The following is a 21,170-nucleotide window of genomic DNA, read 5'->3' as shown; positions in this document are numbered from 1 at the left end:
CGTTACCAGTTACCGGAACAGCGATACTGGCCCCTACGGTCAAAAAACAAAAATTCAAAAATAAGAATAAAATGAAAATGAGAACCAAATATAACACATTCTGTTGGTTTTTCTTTTCAAACATTTTAAAAAAATTTTCGGTAACATTTGACTCATTAAATGTGTGCATGAGAAAATCTAAAAATTTGAGTTTCATTATGTTTGTTGAGAATAGCGGTTAACTGAACTGATAACGATTTTCGGTCATATAGTCCAATTACAAATTTATTGGAAGCATTTTTATTTGTTCAAGTTGTGCATTTTAAATTCAGTATTACAGGCAGGAAAATGATAAAAATTCAGAAAAAAATCAGTTAAGCGGGGTGCATATAAGCGAGAAATGTATTTATTCTAGCTTTTTCAATCGATATTTCCTTTTCCGGCATCTTTCCTCTATCTTTTTTCCGACCTTATCTACGTTATACACGAAAAGAAATAAAGTTAGTAAAATCAACATAACAGGTATGTTGTTCTTGAAGAACAAGTTATTCAGTAAAATTGATCGTACCATTGTTAGTTCAGCAAATTTTTTTGTCAAAAGAATAAATTTGTTTGGTAATTTCAACAGAAGAGAAACTTTTGAACTCAAGTTAATAATATTTTGTAAAATTGACAGATTCTTAATTAATCTAACTATTTACTGTTGAAATTGAAGTCTCTGTAATTCTACAGCCACTGACATATTTTAATAGCCTTGGTGAATGACTACACAAAATGTGTTAAATATTTCTTAACAGAGCTGCGGCTTACGTTTGATCAATTTTTTATTTTCTTGATTTGACTGTTAAAACGGTTAGCTCAGAATTAACAATTTGTGAAAAGTTGGTTCGACAGCTAAATGCGATGGATAAAAATTAACATAAATATCGATTGAATTGGCAAGTAATTCGGTTGATTTCACCAGTTTTCAATTTCATTTCTAAACCGTTAAATACCTCTTTACCTGCCTTTTCTTTTCTTACCACTCTCAAAGCTATACAAAAATGTCCTGGAACAGGTTTTTTTACTTTTAACAACACGAGGTATCATAATTTTGACGTACAGCCTCTGATATCGCCCGGCCTAATGTACACACCAGTGAACTGTATAACCTGCTTCATTTAAATTTTGAAGCGAGTTGATAAAATAAAAATTCAGACACGGTATGAATAATTTTACTTCATGATTTCTCTGGCAAACACTTACAATATGTAACTATATTTAAATAAATCTCATAGCGATAAATGGAATCTATTAAAAATTAAATCTCGTTTAATTGGTAAGACTCGCAGTACGTTGAAGTATCATTGCAACAAGTAAATAATTGAAAATACATATTTTAAACTAAATTAAAAACTAGTATTGCAAATAAATAATTAAAAATCCGCAAACGCACGACACGAAACAGTCAATGCAAATAAAGCTAAGCCAGAGTAAATCACTCTTTGAAGAAACGTTGACGACAGTGGCTGCAATTAGCACTTTGTTAAACCATTTAACAAAGAAAAAATGCAATTCTCGGATAATAAAAATGGAGGTCGTCAACCTATCGGAATGAGTATTTCACAAGATACAAGTGCCGTTAATGTTACGGGTGTTAGTGATAGCAGCGGATTAGATTATGAATATGTCTTGGCGCGTATTGGTATGTTTATAGTGGATAGCTATTTACAAAAAAAAAAAAAACAAAAAAAAAAAATAAAAAAATATATCCTGAATGGCAATAAAAATTCATTAGTTATGATGTAAAATAATTATATCATTTTAAACAAAAAAATCATAATTAAGAATTGAACCCTAAAGAATGAAACGAAATGCAATAGTACAGATTGTGTTGAAACTTTGATTTTTTTTAATCAAGTAAAAAATGCAAATATCAGTTAAAAATATGAACAAAGCCAACAAAATAAGTTATAAGTTTACAAAATCTTTTTAGTTATATACACGCAGTGTTGTGCAAAACAAAAGTAACAAACGCAGTCTGTAGCATCAAGCAATAATAGACAAGAAATTCCAGGCTATGTTATCCTTACCAAACAAACCCGCGAATGTTACATTTCAGTCAAAAATTTGAGGACTGTCTTCGCGTGTTAACTAAAAAGTCCGATACAAAATTTTTTGTAAACAAGGTTTATGTTTATTAGATACATATATTTTAAAGTTGAGTTTTAGATAACGCGATAGTTATACATAAAATCCAATCGTCAGATATTCTCTCTTCCAACCTTATTTTGCATAGAATTTGATTCATGCGCCTTGAAAAGTCCTCTCCGCGGTGACTTTGTTGTTTTTGATATGTCAACATGTTTCTTCACGGTATTGACGGAGGCGTAAGAAAGTTATCGATTTAATATCGAAAAGTTATCGATATGTTATCGAAATGTTACCCATTAGTTTTCGGAGCTGTTGTTGTAGCGATAAAGCTACTCCCCGAAGGTTTTGGGGAGTGTTACCGATATTGATGGTCCTTTCCCAGATATAGATCTGGTACCTTCCGGTAGCAAGCACTATTAAGATATAAGTCCGAACATTTCGGAAACGAGCACTAGCGTCCCCTTGCAAGTATTGCGCTAAGCAAGCATCCGAATCAAGTGCTATTGAAAAGGTCTCGAAAACTTATACGTTAAAAAAAATTATAGCAAATTTTCGATGTGGTATCAAAAATTAATCGATTCTTCATCGCAAATCAAATACAATCAATCGTTAATTAAATACAGATGATAATATTGATATAATTGTGAGCAGCGGAAGTACTGCTAACAAAAGCAATTTTATAAAAAACCAATGTTACTAAGCTCTTAAGCGCGCCACACAATTAGGATTAAAAAAAGCATATAGAATTAGTATGTACCTAAGTGGTGAATAAAGGAATAGCAAAAAAAAGGCAATACTTAGAGACCAATTGCACAGCGAGCAGCGGGGCATTCATATAGTTGAGTGGTTAAAGGCATCTGTCTGTCTTTACACTAGTATAAAGTATGAATGTTGGAGATTTCGAGTTCAATACTCAGCTCCCGAAGAGCTAACTGATGAAAAAGTGAAATACAGAATCATATCCTAGTAACCATTGCCGTTTGTAAATTTTGCAATATTTCTTTTATTTCAATACAAAAAAATAATTGTATAAAGCAATATGAGCATGTATCGCTAATGAAATACCGAAAAATTATACATTAAAAAAATTATTGACTTTATTAATCGATTCTTCATCGATTCATAATAGAAAATTTATCTATCTTTATATATAAAAACCACGTGTTACATTGTTTGTCCGCGATGGACTCCTAAACTACTGAACCGATTTTGAATTTGTTTTGTACTCCGTGTGTAGTTTGGCCTAACTTGAAATACAGGACAGGTCATATCTCAGTTTATGGTCGCAATATTATTTTATTGCAATTTTTTTAAATGTTTATTTGTTATAATAAAATGTTACGTATACACACTGGCACTCACAATTACCCCCGGGCCAGGGGTTTCTGAGGGGGCCCGCGGTTTAGAGGTACTAAGAAATTTTTTTTTAATTCAGGAGAGTCTTTAGTTGTTCCATGTACAATTTTTAAGCCGAATTTCAAAAGCAACGAATATCTGCATTTCGTTTTAATATTATAGTGAAGTGTGAAAAATAAAAATCTATATATCGTTAGCTTAATGTGAAAATGTGCTAAGTCACTTTTTTTGAAAAATTGTATTTCAATGCAGTTTTAAAACTGAATTCAAAATACATCGATCACAAGAAAAAAATATTTAAATTTTTAATTTTTACGTGCTGTTTGCAATGATGTGTAAATGTGCTAAGTCGCCAACTGTTAAAAAAAAATGTGCTAAGTCAATCACTCTGAAAGTACATGCTTTGTTGTTGTTGTTGTTGTATTAACGATAAAGACACTCCGCGAAGGCTATGGGCCGATGTTGATGGTCCTTTGCCGCATATAGATCCGGTACGTTCCGGTAACAAAGCACTATTAAGGTACTAGTCCGACCATCTCGGGAACGATTTATATGACCACATTAAACATTCTAGGCCATCCCGTCCTCCCAACCCCCCAGTTCCATGAAGAACTTGGGGTCGCCAGAGTCTCGGTTGTCAATGAAACAGAATTCGCCATGGATAGGTGAGGTTGAAAATTGGGTTAGATAATCTATATATTGCGCTGGGAACCCCTTGAGAGAGTTGCCTAAACAACCCCTTTAAATTGGATTCACCCAATTGAGACATCCTTTGGTGTTTGATAAATGCTTTGCACTGACCATAATCTACTTCAATTTTTGCATGTCGATAACTACATACTTTGTTAAAGACTAGTTAGAAATAGAAAACAATTCAAGCTTAAACCTATATAAGCTGTTATTAAAATTAAGAACATTACTGAATCGATTTGCTAGATGTATAGTCCTAGTTATAGGTTCATTCATAGCATAATTCGTTTTATGAGTTATTTCGATCTATTTGCCGAAGATCACGCAGTGGAATATATCGAATGAACAAAGTAGATAAATCAGAGCAATTCGTGCCAAAGTTTATTACATTATAGGCAAGCATGAGTGAGATAAAAGTTCGTCTGTCATGCAAAGCCTGTGCAATTTGTGACTGCTGGTATATGATGGGAGGCCGTATGGCCAGTGAAGCATACGTAAAGCAATTTTTGTAAAAAATGTTTGAATTCTCTCAATTTTATAGGAGTTATATTCATAGGATTCCATATTATTGAGCAATATTCGGGATGACTTCTGACCAAGGATATAAAGTGCCTTCAACGTCATAGGGTCCTTAAAGTCACTGGTTTTACGTCTACTGAACCCAACCATTGCAACAAATTTTGAAACAACGAAGTCAATCTGACTAGAAATGGAGAGTTTGGTGTCAAAAATTAGACCCAAGTCTTTATTCTCTTGACAACGATTAAGAGATTTAGCATTTAGTTTGTAGATAAAGTATGCGGCAGTTGTCTTTTTGGAATAAGACACAGCACAGTATTTGTTTGAATTTAAATATAAACAAGTAGGGAAGGTTAAGTTCGGGTGCAATCGAACATTACATACTCAGTTGAGAGCTATGGTGACAACATAAGGGAAAATAACCATGTAGGAAAATGAACCGAGGGAAACCCTGGAATGTGTTTGTATGACATGTGTATCAAATGAAAGGCATTAAAGAGTATTTTATGAGGGAGTGGGCCATAGTTTTATAGGTGGCCGCCATTTAGAGATATCGCCATAAAGGTGGATCAGGGTTGACTCTAGAATTTGTTTGTACGATATGGGTATCAAATGAAAGGTGTTAATGAGTATTTTAAAAGGGAGTGATCCTTAGTTCCATAGGTGGACGCCGTTTCGAGATATCGCCATAAAGGTGGACCAGGAGTGACCCTAGAATTTGTTTGTACGATATGGGTATCAAATTAAAGGTATTAATGAGGGTTTTAAAAGGGAGTGGTGGTAGTTGTATAGGTAGGTGGTCGCCTTTTCGAGATATCGCCATAAAGGTGGACCAGGGGTGACTCTAGAATGCGTTTGTACGTTACGGTTATCAAATTAAAGGTATTAATGAGGGTTTTAAAAGGGAGTGGTGGTAGTTGTATAGGTGGCGCCTTTTCAAGATATCGCCATAAAGGTGGACCAGGGGTGACTCTAGAATACGTTTGTACAATATGGGTATCAAACGAAAGGTGTTAATGAGTATTTTAAAAGGGAGTGGGTCTTAGTTCTATAGGTGGACGCCGTTTCGAAATATCGCCATAAAGGTGGACCAGGGGTGACTCTAGAATTTGTTTGTAAGTTATGGGTATCAAATTAAAGGTATTAATGAGGGTTTTAAAAGGGAGTGGTGGTAGTTGTATAGGTGGCGCCTTTTCGAGATATCGCCATAAAGGTGGACCAGGGGTGACTCTAGAATACGTTTGTACAATATGGGTATCAAACGAAAGGTGTTAATGAGTATGTTAAAAGGGAGTGGGCCTTAGTTCTATAGGTGGACGCCGTTTCGAAATATCGCCATAAAGGTGGACCAGGGGTGACTCTAGAATTTGTTTGTAAGTTATGGGTATCAAATTAAAGGTATTAATGAGGGTTTTAAAAGGGAGTGGTGGTAGTTGTATAGGTGGTCGCCTTTTCGAGATATCGCCATAAAGGTGGACCAGGGGTGACTCTAGAATGCGTTTGTAAGTTATGGTTATCAAATTAAAGGTATTAATGAGGGTTTTAAAAGGGAGTGGTGGTAGTTGTATAGGTGGCGCCTTTTCGAGATATCGCCATAAAGGTGGACCAGGGGTGACTCTAGAATACGTTTGTACAATATGGGTATCAAACGAAAGGTGTTAATGAGTATTTTAAAAGGGAGTGGGTCTTAGTTCTATAGGTGGACGCCGTTTCGAAATATCGCCATAAAGGTGGACCAGGGGTGACTCTAGAATACGTTTGTACGTTATGGGTATCAAACGAAAGGTGTTAATGAGTATTTTGAAAGGGAGTGGGCCTTAGTTCTATAGGTGGACACCGTTTCGAAATATCGCCATAAAGGTGGACCAGGGGTGACTCTAGAATGTGTTTGTACGTTATGGGTATCAAATTAAAGGTATTAATGAGGGTTTTAAAAGGGAGTGGTGGTAGTTGTATAGGTGGTCGCCTTTTCGAGATATCGCCATAAAGGTGGACCAGGGGTGACTCTAGAATACGTTTGTACGTTATGGGCATCAAACGAAAGGTGTAAATGAGTATTTTAAAAGGGAGTGGGCCTTAGTTCTATAGGTGGACGCCGTTTCGAAATATCACCATAAAGGTGGACCAGGTTTGGTGGTTAACCAAATATTTAAATATATATTTTTTAAAAATATTATGTTATTTATTTGAAGTATAAAAATTTATTTTTGTTTATTTTTGAGTTTAGATATTTTCCAACTAATTAGAATTTTCTTTTTTTGAAGTTATTCAAAATTTTAAGTTAACACGAAAACTCAATTAAAATTATTTTAAAAATTAAAGTAAAGAGTACAAAGTAGTTAACACTATACCAGGGGTGACTCTAGAATGTGTTTGTACATTATGGGTATCAAATTAAAGGTATTAATGAGGGTTTTAAAAGGGAGTGGTGGTAGTTGTATAGGTGGCGCCTTTTCGAGATATCGCCATAAAGGTGGACCAGGGGTGACTCTAGAATATGTTTGTACAATATGGGTATCAAACGAAAGGTGTTAATGAGTATGTTAAAAGGGAGTGGGCCTTAGTTCTATAGGTGGACGCCGTTTCGAAATATCGCCATAAAGGTGGACCAGGGGTGACTCTAGAATTTGTTTGTAAGTTATGGGTATCAAATTAAAGGTATTAATGAGGGTTTTAAAAGGGAGTGGTGGTAGTTGTATAGGTAGGTGGTCGCCTTTTCGAGATATCGCCATAAAGGTGGACCAGGGGTGACTCTAGAATGCGTTTGTAAGTTATGGTTATCAAATTAAAGGTATTAATGAGGGTTTTAAAAGGGAGTGGTGGTAGTTGTATAGGTGGCGCCTTTTCGAGATATCGCCATAAAGGTGGACCAGGGGTGACTCTAGAATACGTTTGTACAATATGGGTATCAAACGAAAGGTGTTAATGAGTATTTTAAAAGGGAGTGGGTCTTAGTTCTATAGGTGGACGCCGTTTCGAAATATCGCCATAAAGGTGGACCAGGGGTGACTCTAGAATGTGTTTGTACGTTATGGGTATCAAATTAAAGGTATTAATGAGGGTTTTATAAGGGAGTGGTGGTAGTTGTATAGGTGGCTCCTTTTCGAGATATCGCCATAAAGGTGGACCAGGGGTGACTCTAGAATACGTTTGTACAATATGGGTATCAAACGAAAGGTGTTAATGAGTATTTTAAAAGGGAGTGGGTCTTAGTTCTATAGGTGGACGCCGTTTCGAAATATCGCCATAAAGGTGGACCAGGGGTGACTCTAGAATGTGTTTGTACGTTATGGGTATCAAATTAAAGGTATTAATGAGGGTTTTAAAAGGGAGTGGTGGTAGTTGTATAGGTGGTCGCCTTTTCGAGATATCGCCATAAAGGTGGACCAGGGGTGACTCTAGAATACGTTTGTACGTTATGGGCATCAAACGAAAGGTGTAAATGAGTATTTTAAAAGGGAGTGGGCCTTAGTTCTATAGGTGGACGCCGTTTCGAAATATCACCATAAAGGTGGACCAGGTTTGGTGGTTAACCAAATATTTAAATATATATTTTTTAAAAATATTATGTTATTTATTTGAAGTATAAAAATTTATTTTTGTTTATTTTTGAGTTTAGATATTTTCCAACTAATTAGAATTTTCTTTTTTTGAAGTTATTCAAAATTTTAAGTTAACACGAAAACTCAATTAAAATTATTTTAAAAATTAAAGTAAAGAGTACAAAGTAGTTAACACTATATTTACTCCCCCTCCAAGAAAATTTGAAACAAACAAATTATTAATTAATATTAAAAGTAACCTTTTTTTTTTTTTGTTGTTTAATGTATTTGTATTTAAATTAGTGTTAATAAGTATGTTTGCTGGTTTAAGTAAATCAATTGAAATATTTTTAATAGTATTTTTGTATTGAATTGTAAATGTTTTATTTTTCTTAGAGATAACTTTAAAAGGTCCTTCATAAGGTGATTCTAAATTAGATTTACGAAGAACTTTAACAAAAACATACTCACAATTTTCTAATTGTTTAGGAACGAAAAAAATTTCTTTATTATGATGAAACACTTTAGAACGAACAAGCGAAAAATATTCTCTTATTTTATGAAGAGCGTCATTAGAAAAATCATGTTCTTTATTACTATTTGAAATAATTAATTCACCAGGTATTCTAAGTGTTTGGCCATAAACAAGTTCAGCAGATGAACATTTTAATTCTTCTTTAATAGAAGTTCGTAAACCAAGTAGAATGAATGGTAAAATGTCAGACCAATGAACCGAGTCGTTTGATGCTATAATTGCTGCTTTTAAAGTTCGATGAAATCTCTCTATCATGCCATTTGCTTGGGGATGGTAAGGAGATGTATGAATTTTATGAGAACCTAAAAGTTTAGTTAATTCCGTAAAAAATTTTGAGGTGAATTGTGAACCTTGATCTACTGTAATATTCAATGGTATACCAAATCGTGGTATATAATTTTGAATAAAAGTTTTTACTATAGTATTTGTTGAAATATCTTTAAGTGGATAAGCTTCAGGCCAACGTGAAAATCTGTCAATAATTGTTAAAATATAACAATTTCAATTTGAAACTGGAAGAGGTCCAACAATATCCATATGAATATGTTCAAAACGGCCTGATGGTATTTGAGTTTTTTGGATAGGAGATTTAGTATGTCTTGAAATTTTGGATTTTTGACAATTGATGCAAGATGAAGTCCAATCATTAATCTCTTTACGCATGTTAGGCCAATAATATTTATTTTGAATTAATTTTCTAGTTGTTCTTATACTTGGATGAGATAATGAGTGAATTTTGTCAAATATAATTCTTCTCATAGAATGTGGAACATAAGGTCGAAAAGGTTGTAGAGAAACATCACACCATATGTTTAAATTAATAATTGGAAAATGAATTTCTTTTAAATTATTTTTAGAATTTGGATCAGAAATGGTTTTTTGTAAAAATGTATCAGTTTGCTGTTCTTTATATAAAGTTTCTAAATTTATATCTTGAGTTGAAATTGCATTTATTTCTGGAATACGGGAAAGTGTGTCGGCAACTATGTTGTCTTTTCCATGTATATATTGAATATCATTTGTAAATTGAGCAATATATTCAAGATGACGTAGTTGACGAGGAGATCTATCTACTTTAGAATTTAGAACATGAATTAAAGGTTTATGATCAGTATAAATTGTAAAAGTTCTACCTTCAAGAAAATGTTTAAAATGTTTAATTGAATTATAAATTGCCAAAAGTTCACGATCAAATGTTGAATATTTAGTTTCTGTTGTAGTTAGTTTTCTTGAAAAATAAGCTAAGGGTTCTAGTATATTATTGCTAGTTTGTTGAAGAACTGCTCCAATAGCAACATTTGATGCATCTACTGCTAATGATAAAGTACCATTTTTGTCGAAATGTGTAAGTAAAGTATTTTTAGCAAAAAGTTTTTTAACATTTTCGAAAGCTGTTGTGGTTTCATTTGTCCAATTTAATTGTTTGAGTTTGTTTTTAATTGCATGTGTTAACATTTCATGCAGAGGACTAAGTTCTGTTGCTAACATTTTAATATATCTGTGATAGTAATTTATCATACCTAAAAATTTTTGTAATTTATTTATAGAAATTGGTTTTTCAAAATTTGTTATGATTTCAATTCTATCTAAAGATGGTTTAATACCTTCGCCTGAAATTTCGTAACTTAAAAAATTTAATTTATTTACACCGAGAGTACATTTTGAAGGTTTGATATTTAAATTATATTCTTCAAGTCTTTTGAAAACTGATTTTAAATGATTTATATGTTGATCTTCATTATCACTGGCAATAAGAATGTCATCAATGTATGTAAATACAAAATCGAAATCAGAAAATACTTCATTAATAAAGCGTTGGAAAGTTTGAGCACTGTTTCGTAAACCGAAAGGCATTCTTACGAATTCAAACATTCCAAAAGGGGTAGTTATTGCAGTTTTATGAATGTCTTCTTCTGCCATTGGAATTTGGTGGTAAGCACGCACAAGATCAATTTTGGAAAAAAATTGTTTGTTTTTTAAATCAATTGTTAAATCGTGAATATGTGGTAAAGGATACCGATCTGGTGTAGTAATAAAATTAAGTCTTCGATAGTCTCCGCAAGGTCTCCAATCATTTGGTTCTTTTTTAGGAACGAGATGAAGTGGAGATGCAATAGAAGAATTTGAGGGTCTGCATATACCCGTTTTAACTAAAAATTCAAATTCAGCTTTAGCAATTTTAAGTTTGATTGGATCAAGACGTCTGGGTTTCGAAAATGGTAAAATACCTTTTGTTTCTATCCTGTGAACCGTATGGTGTTTAACTTTTTTAGTATAATCTGGTTCACAGGTAATAGACGGAAATTCATTAAGTAATTTTGAAAACTTATTTTCGACAATAGGAATTTTTAGTGAGAAAATATCAGAAAATCCAAAAGATCCAGTAACTTTAATTTTTGTAGTAGAATCCATTATTTCTTTATTTTTAATATTGACAATAATTCCGAATTTTTCTAAAAAGTTTGCTCCTAAAATTGGTGTATCAATATTCGCAATAATGAATGGAAATTCAAAATCTCTTCTTAAACCTAAATCAATTTTAAGTAGTTTTGTACCGAAAGTTTCAATTGAAGAACCGTTTGCTGCAGTCAAAGTAAGATCCGAATTTCTTTTATAAATTTTAAATTTAGAAAAAGGAATAACTGATACAACTGCACCGGTATCGATAAGAAAATTAAGTTTATTGAATTTATCAAATATGAATAGGCGACGAGTAGGTTTAATAATAGTTCCATTATCCGTCACCGTCATAATGGATCGTTTCAGTTTAAATTTTGTTCGGAATTTGAATTGTGATTTTGATTAAAATTGCATGGGGGTATACATTTAAGAGCGTTATTCTTAAATTTTTTGTGATACCAACAAATATTTGTTTGTGAAGTAAAATTACGATTGTTTGAAAAATTTCTTGATTTTGAAAAATTTCGAGATTTAAATCTATTTCTATCTTTAGATCTTGAACGGATTTGTAATTGATTAATATCATTAGAAATTTTATTTAAATTTTGAAAAATAGTCGTAGTTAATTCAGTTAAATTTTTAACGCATTGTTCTAAAATATTATTATTTATACTTGAGACTACAGGAGATTTGGAAGAATGAGGTTTATTGATTAAATCAAAAAGTTTGTCAGCTAAAATAATAATTTCATCTCTGTTTTGATTATTATTGGAAGTCAAATGAATTTGTATTTCTTGTGGTAATTTACGAATCCACAATTTAAAGAGTAATTCTTGGCTAACTATGGAGGCAGAACCTATAAGTGATTTCATAAATCTGAATAATTCAGATGGTGAACGATCACCAAGTTCAGTTTTTGAAAATAATTGTTCTAATCGTTTTTCTTCGCTAAGAGAAAATCTTTCACATAGAACTTTTTTGATTGTATCATATTTATTAAAAAGAGGAGGAGGGTTAATAACATCTAAAATTTTAGATATAGTATCTCGTTGAAGAGTAATTAGAACATTTTGAAATTTTAAATTGTCATCATTGATATTGTTAATTTCAAATTGTCCTTCAACAAGCAAAAACCAGGCATCAGGACAATCTTGCCAAAATTGTGGTAATTTAATAGATTTAGTAGAAGGAAAATTGGCGGCCACCGTGGTGTGATGGGTAGCGTGCTCCGCCTATCACACCGTATGCCCTGGGTTCAACTCCCGGGCAAAGCAACATCAAAATTTTAGAAATAAGATTTTTCAATTAGAAGAAAATTTTTCTAAGCGGGGTCGCCCCTCGGCAGTGTTTGGCAAGCACTCCGGGTGTATTTCTGCCATGAAAAGCTCTCAGTGAAAACTCATCTGCTTTGCAGATGCCGTTCGGAGTCGGCATAAAACATGTAGGTCCCGTCCGGCCAATTTGTAGGGAAAATCAAGAGGAGCACGACGCAAATTGGAAGAGAAGCTCGGCCTTAGATCTCTTCGGAGGTTATCGCGCCTTACATTTTTTTTTTTTTTAGAAGGAAAATTTGTAAAGTTATCTTGTGTTGAAGTATTTTGTGTTGTATTAGAGATGTTGTTTTGTGTTGTATTAATGTTAGAATTTTGAGTTGTATTGTGAGTCATGATGTTATTTGTATGGTTGATATTTTGATTTTCTGCATTTGTAAATTTACGAGTTCGTATTGGTGAACGTAGAACCATATGAAAAAAAAAAAAAAAATAAAATAAAATGAAAAATTTGAAAATTAGGAAATATTTAAGATTTTTTTTGGAAAGGGAGTTAACAATTTAAATAAAATATTTAATTTTATATAAAAAATAAGTAAATTTAAATAATTGTTAAAATATAAAAATAATCTTAAAATAAATTTGAAAGTTAAAAGGTTTAAAATTTTAATTTAAATTATAATTGAAAAATTTTAAATTTAATATTAGAATAAAAATTGTACTTACATAAAATTAAATTTAATAAAAAAATATTAAAATTAATAAGTAGTTGATTGATGATTGGCAATGGCATTTACGTTATTCGAGAAATTTTGATTGTTGATAAATATTTTCGTTTTGATTGTAGTTGGAAGTCTGGCCAGTCTGGTGACTAGAAGGTCTATTGAGTTATGTATATCGATTTCTCTGATGAGCAAATAGCTTTCATACATGTAGAATGCACAAATTGTAAAAAATTTCATTACTTTAACATTTTTTTGCTTTCGCAAATCGCAAATCAGTTCGTGCACTTAAAAATGTTGTATGTACATAAATAGCTGGTTGTTTGGTTACAAAGCAATTTTGTGTATTGCATAAAATGTTCTAGTTTACGAGTTACACTGGATTGTTTTCATTTTTCTTCATATATTTTTAAGTTGCGTTAAACAATTCATGATAACTTGAACCACACGTGTCTTTTATATTTTAAGTTTTGCATTTAATATTGGCAAGATGACGGTTGAAGACGGTTGAAACTTCGTATGAGCTTCTGTTGGTAGCTACTTTCAGCTAGATGAGAAAAATTGGTTGCGCGGAAGTACTACACCACTTTTGTCAAACGAAAATTATATCGTTCTTGAACTTATTGGGGTTTAATTGATTCGATTGCAGGATCGTTGGTAAGATCGCCAATATATTTGGTGGTTAACCAAATATTTAAATATATATTTTTTAAAAATATTATGTTATTTATTTGAAGTATAAAAATTTATTTTTGTTTATTTTTGAGTTTAGATATTTTCCAACTAATTAGAATTTTCTTTTTTTGAAGTTATTCAAAATTTTAAGTTAACACGAAAACTCAATTAAAATTATTTTAAAAATTAAAGTAAAGAGTACAAAGTAGTTAACACTATACCAGGGGTGACTCTAGAATGTGTTTGTACATTATGGGTATCAAATTAAAGGTATTAATGAGGGTTTTAAAAGGGAGTGGTGGTAGTTGTATAGGTGGCGCCTTTTCGAGATATCGCCATAAAGGTGGACCAGGGGTGACTCTAGAATATGTTTGTACAATATGGGTATCAAACGAAAGGTGTTAATGAGTATGTTAAAAGGGAGTGGGCCTTAGTTCTATAGGTGGACGCCGTTTCGAAATATCGCCATAAAGGTGGACCAGGGGTGACTCTAGAATTTGTTTGTAAGTTATGGGTATCAAATTAAAGGTATTAATGAGGGTTTTAAAAGGGAGTGGTGGTAGTTGTATAGGTAGGTGGTCGCCTTTTCGAGATATCGCCATAAAGGTGGACCAGGGGTGACTCTAGAATGCGTTTGTAAGTTATGGTTATCAAATTAAAGGTATTAATGAGGGTTTTAAAAGGGAGTGGTGGTAGTTGTATAGGTGGCGCCTTTTCGAGATATCGCCATAAAGGTGGACCAGGGGTGACTCTAGAATACGTTTGTACAATATGGGTATCAAACGAAAGGTGTTAATGAGTATTTTAAAAGGGAGTGGGTCTTAGTTCTATAGGTGGACGCCGTTTCGAAATATCGCCATAAAGGTGGACCAGGGGTGACTCTAGAATGTGTTTGTACGTTATGGGTATCAAATTAAAGGTATTAATGAGGGTTTTATAAGGGAGTGGTGGTAGTTGTATAGGTGGCTCCTTTTCGAGATATCGCCATAAAGGTGGACCAGGGGTGACTCTAGAATACGTTTGTACAATATGGGTATCAAACGAAACGTGTTAATGAGTATTTTAAAAGGGAGTGGGCCTTAGTTCTATAGGTGGACGCCGTTTCGAGATATCGCCATAAAGGTGGACAGGGGTGACCCTAGAATTTGTTTGTACAATATGGGCATCAAACGAAAGGTGTAAATGAGTATTTTCAAAGGGAGTGGGCCTTAGTTCTATAGGTGGACGCCGTTTCGAAATATCGCCATAAAGGAGGACCAGGGGTGACTCTAGAATGTGTTTGTACGTTATGGGTATCAAATTAAAGGTATTAATGAGGGTTTTAAAAGGGAGTGGTGGTAGTTGTATAGGTGGCGCCTTTTCGAGATATCGCCATAAAGGTGGACCAGGGGTGACTCTAGAATACGTTTGTACAATATGGGTATCACACGAAAGGTGTTAATGAGTATTTTAAAGGGAGTGGGCCTTAGTTCTATAGGTGGACGCCGTTTCGAAATATCGCCATAAAGGTGGACCAGGGGTGACTCTAGAATTTGTTTGTACGATATGGGTATCAAATTAAAGGTATTAATGAGGGTTTTAAAAGGGAGTGGTGGTAGTTGTATAGGTAGGTGGTCGCCTTTTCGAGATATCGCCATAAAGGTGGACCAGGGGTGACTCTAGAATGCGTTTGTACGTTATGGTTATCAAATTAAAGGTATTAATGAGGGTTGTAAAAGGGAGTGGTGGTAGTTGTATAGGTGGTCGCCTTTTCGAGATATCGCAATAAGGGTGGACCAGGGGTGACTCTAGAATACGTTTGTACAATATGGGTATCAAACGAAAGGTGTTAATGAGTATTTTGAAAGGGAGTGTGCCTTAGTTCTATAGGTGGACGCCTTTTCGGGGTATCGCAATAAAGGTGGACCAGGGGTGACTCTAGAATTTGTTTGTACTATATGGGTATCAAAGGAAAGGTGTTAATGAGTATTTTAAAAGTGAGTGGGCCTTAGTTCTATAGGTGGGCGCCGTTTCGAGATATCGCCATAAAGGTGGTCAAACGAAAGGTGTTAATGAGTATTTTGAAAGGGAGTGGGCCTTAGTTCTATAGGTGGACGCCTTTTCGAGGTATCGCAATAAAGGTGGACCAGGGGTGACTCTAGGCTTTGTTTGTACGATATGGGTGTCAAATGAAAGGTGTTAATGAGTATTATAGGTGGTCGCCTTTTCGAGATATCGCCATAAAGGTGGACCAGGGGTGACTCTAGAATATGTTTGTACGGTATGGGTATCAAATGAAAGGTGTTAATGAGTATTTTAAAAGGGCATGGGTCTTAGTTCTATAGGTGGACCCGTTTTCGAGATATCGCCATAAAGGTGGACCAGGGGTGACTCTAGAATTTGTTTATACGACATTGGTATCAAATTAAAGGTATTAATGAGAGTTTTAAAAGGGAGTGGTGGTAGTTGTATATGTGAAGGCGTTTTCCAGATATCGACCAAAATATGGACCAGGGTGACCCAGAACATCATCTGTTGGATACCGCTAATTTATTTATATATATAATACCTTCCAAGATTTCAAGGGTTTTTATTTCGGCCTGCAGAACTTATTCATTTTCGTATGTTTGTTTAATGGTGTGTTCTGTTTATACTTATATTTAAGAATTCATGAGCTTAACACCGGCTTATTCATTTTCTTCTACTTAATATGGTAGGTGTCACACATATTTTACAAAGTTTTTTCTAAAGTTATATTTCGCGTCAATAAACCAATCCAATTACCATGTTTCATCCCTTTTTCGTGTTTGGTATAGAATTATGACATTTTTTGCATTTTTCATAATTTTCGATATCGAAAAAGTGGGCGTGGTCATAGTCGGATTTCATTCATTTTTTATACCAAGATAAAGTGCGTTCAGATAAGTACGTGAACTAAGTTCAGTAAAGATATGTCGATTTTTGCTCTAGTTATCGTGTTAACGGCCATGCGGAAGGACAGACGGACGACTGTGTATAAAAACTGGGCGTGGCTTCAACCGATTGCGCCCATTTTCACAGAAAACAGTTACCGTCATAAAATCTATGCCCCTACCAAATTTCAAAAGGATTGGTAAATTTTTGTTCGACTTATGGCATTAAAAGTATCCTAGACAAATTAAATGAAAAGGGCGGAGCCACGCCCATTTTGAAATTTTCTTTTATTTTTGTATTTTGTTGCACCATATCTTTATTGGAGTTGAATGTTGACATAATTTACTTATATACTGTAAAGATATTAAATTTTTTGTTAAAATTTTACTTAAAAAAAATTTTTTTTTAAAAGTGGGCGTGGTCCTTCTCCGATTTTGCAAATTTTTATTAAGCGTACATATAGTAATAGGGGTAACGTTCCTGCCAAATTTCATCATGATATCTTGAACGACTGCCAAATTACAGCTTGCAAATTTTTAATTTACCTTCTTTTAAAAGTGGGCGGTGCCACGCCCGTTGGCCAAAATTTTACTAATTTTCTATTCTGCGTCATAAGTTCAACTCACCTACCAAATTTCATCGCTTTATCTGTCTTTGGTAATGAATTATTGCACTTTTTCGGTTTTTCGAAATTTTCGATATCGAAAAAGTGGGCGTGGTTATAGTCCCATATTGTTCATTTTAAATAGCGATCTGAGATGAGTGCTCAGGAACCTACATACCAAATTTCATCAAGATACCTCAAAATTTACTCAAGTTATCGTGTTAACGGACGGACGGACGGACATGGCTCAATCAAATTTTTTTTCGATCCTGATGATTTTGATATATGGAAGTCTATATCTATCTCGATTCTTTTATACCTGTACAACCAACCGTTATCCAATCAAACTTAATATACTCTGTGAGCTCTGCTCAACTGAGTATAATTATTGTCTGCGCACCATCCGGCAAAAGAGTCCAGATCAGAACCGTTAGAAATAGTTTGACAAATAAATAGTATTTTTTGTGAAATATATAGTTTTAGTGTTTTATTTCAATCACTAAAGATGAGGAGTGATTAGAAAACATATTGAGTAAAAAGTGCTAAGTCAGGAGAAAAAATTTGTTATGAGTGCGGAAATTGTGCTAAGTCATAAAATAACTGCTGGGTTGGCATACATGATTTTTATTTATCTTTTTCAAAGCTTCTGCACTCAAAAGTATTGCAATTAAGGTATCGTCATTCACAGTTTTAAAGAAAGAAGTTTATTTTAAAAGTTATTAATTTTTTTCGTCTCTTGTAAAATTCGTAAAAGTTGACTTAGCACATTTTCACATTAAGCTAACGATATATAAAAAGAAAGGATAAATGTGTGTTAGTTGGTCGCCGGTGTTTGAAGAGATGCGTCGGTCGATTTTGTTCAAGTTTTCACACAAGTTGCGTACACCTCACGCGGTGGTTATTACATAGCTTTGGTTGCGATCGACGTATAGGGTCTAGAGATATAAGCCGAAGAATGGACCCGGGTACCCCTAGCATGTGTGGGTAATATGGATATGAATGAGAGCCGTTGCTGAGAGCTCTAAAGCAATTTTCATTGTGATATTTGATTTCGTATCAACCTGGCAAAACTGATAAATATACACGCGAAGCCGAAATAAAGACATGAATAAATAATACCCACCTATTTACATACGTCCTATGCGATTTGTCTGAAATTTGGTATAAAAATTTGCCTATATTAGTATTTACGACTCTTTTTTCCGGGAAGAAGACCAGAAACGAACTGGGACTGAGACTCGGAGTGGGACTGGGACTAGGACTAGAACAAAATACAAACCAACCTCTGGGACAGGTAATATGGGATGAAGAAGAATGAGAAGAGGGGAGAGAGGAGAGGAGTGAATAAAAGGATTAGGAAAAAGTGAAGAGGGGGGGGGGGGGAGGGTAGAGTTAGGCAGAAAAAGCTTATTAAAATGTATGCATATAGGCCAAATTTAGGGCAGAACAACGTCTGCCGGGTCTGCTAGTATATTATAAAGATTGTCGATTTTTCATTGAAAAATTATCGGGAAGTTGTCGGAGTTTTACCAATTTGTCACCGATATGTTATCGATTTGTTCTTGAAAATCTTATGTTATTAAAAAGTTGTCGATTTGTTTTCAAAAAGTTATTGGATTGTTCCTTAATTATCAATTAGTTATCGACTTGTTTTCAAAAAGTTATCGGAGTGTTCTTCAATTATCAATAAGATATCGATTTCCTGCCAAAAACTACGAACTCTTTATCGATTTTTTATCTAAAAGCTATCGACTTTATTTTCGAAAAGTTATACAATTCTTGTCGAAGTGCTCCTAATTTTTTTGTCAGCGTATTATCGATTTGTTAAAGATGACTAATCGGTTTGTTATGAAGCAGATACGGATAAAATTTTAATATGATTTGATTTTGAGAAGAAATCTGTAAACCGTTGATATCAAGCCGTTTGTTATCGATAATAAGGTGTAAATGCAACAAAATGCAACAATAACTTGTCGGTATCGATTTTTACCGACAAGAAGCCGACGAATCTCTTCACAAAAAGTACGAAATTATTAGTTATTGGTAAACTGACGTCGGTGTTGGTTTTACTACACCCTCTGGGCGAGCAGGGGATAATTTTGTTCCATACAGTTACGGAGCTGTAATTTAGAAACAGGTGGTCTCATGTTTGTAGAGATTAAGTAGTTCGAAACTGAAATATTTAATTTTGAAGTGAAGTAATTGAGTAAAAGTAAAAAGTAATCATTGCCATGGAAGGATTGAGGAAGCACAAAACATTAAGTTTGCTAATATAGTCTCATTAACTTCATAACCAGAATTTCATTTTTTTTAGTAAGTAATGATTGACCAATTTTGCGTTTTATTATTCAATTTCATTCCTCAGGCTTTGGTAAAACACAATGGCTCGTACTCTTAATGTGTGGACTATTGACGCTCTTCTCAATGGCCACGCAAACTTCAGTGGGTATTATGGCCATAGCATCGCAATGTGAATTTGGTATGAGCCAAAGTGAAAAGGGCCTAATGATGGCGGCATGTGTTACTGGAATTTTTTTATCAACATATTTATGGGGTTATGCCAGTGATGCTTTTGGAAGGCGATGGGTTCTTCTCTGTGGAACGCTTATTACAAATTTACTACAATTCATCTCAATGTTCATAACCAATATATGGGCTTTCAATGTAGTCAACTTAATAATGGGTATAAGGTAAGAATAATTACATACCTATTTACAAGTTAACTAAACAATTTCCAGTTTCCTTATAAAAATGTCAATTATGTTTATTATTATTTGCAGTTTAGGTGCTGTTTCGGCCGCCGTTTATCCATATCTCAGCGAATTCAATACAGATAAACATCGTGCTGTTGTTATAAATTATGCAACAATGTTTGTTAGTATTGCAGCCATTTATATGCCAGGTATGTAGACAGCTTTGTAATGTAACATCATTACTACATATATCTGTGGTCATAGGCAATAAACGCATAATTAGCACGCAAAAATATTGAACTTAGGCTGTTATTGCTTGTGACCAAAGATATATTTTATATGCATATGAGTTAAGCATGCATATCTCTGTTATATAAATATCCGGATATTTATTGTATTATATTTTATTTGTATATATTTTATCTATGTAAATTAAATAATTTCATTACATTCAAGTATATTGGGTATCTATCAGCTGCCAGGTGTATTTAATTGTTTCGTTCAATTATACTTAGCTATATTAACATAGAATCGATACACGGAAAGAAATTCAGCTATTAAAATCAACATATCTGGTTTGTTGTTTTTGAATTAACGGTTATTCAGTAAAATTGATCGCAAATTGGTTAATTGAAAAGAGTTTTCTTGCCACAGTAACTATAATATTATTGTTTTTACCGAAACATGGCTGAAACCCAATGTTTTAAATTCCGAAATTTTTTGCGGTGAGTATGAGACCTATAGAAATGATCGCTTAAATAGGACCGGAGGTGGTGTCTTGCTAGCTGTACATTCTGCAATTCCATCTGAAGATGTTAATTTAGCCGAAGTTTACTCCATCGAGTTTAAATGCATCCGAATCTTACTAGGCCGGGGTCATATTTACTTAGCCGTTTCCTATATTCCACCGTCTTCTGATCTATCAGTGTATATGCACATTATTTCACTGTTACAATCAGTCAATTCGATGATAAAGCCGACGAACTCAATGATTGTTTTAGGCGACTTTAACCTGCCGCATATATCTTGGAATACCGTTGATCACAATATTGTCCCCGTATCATCCAAGATGCATAACAATGACTTTTTGGATGGAATTACTGATCTTTGCCTTAATCAGATCAACTTCTTTCCGAATAAGTATGGAAAATTCTTAGAC

The 21,170-nt window shown here is 33.7% G+C and overlaps 1 protein-coding gene across 1 annotated transcript in view; it reads left to right on the top strand.

The window, feature by feature from the left end:
• Positions 1-1,407: 1,407 nt before the first annotated feature.
• Positions 1,408-21,170, top strand: part of LOC137237917 (synaptic vesicle glycoprotein 2A-like) — a 36,560-nt gene continuing 16,797 nt past the window's right edge. Inside the window, exons 1-3 of the mRNA XM_067762286.1 lie at positions 1,408-1,663; positions 19,684-20,008; positions 20,099-20,220. Of these exons, the coding sequence (XP_067618387.1) occupies positions 1,528-1,663; positions 19,684-20,008; positions 20,099-20,220 (583 nt within the window). The 5' untranslated portion in view covers positions 1,408-1,527. The remainder of the gene's footprint in view (positions 1,664-19,683; positions 20,009-20,098; positions 20,221-21,170) is intronic.

This window comes from Eurosta solidaginis, chromosome 1, assembly GCF_040869045.1.
Source record: "Eurosta solidaginis isolate ZX-2024a chromosome 1, ASM4086904v1, whole genome shotgun sequence".
NCBI lineage: Eukaryota > Metazoa > Arthropoda > Insecta > Diptera > Tephritidae > Eurosta > Eurosta solidaginis.
This window is presented reverse-complemented; position numbering and strand designations above follow the sequence as displayed.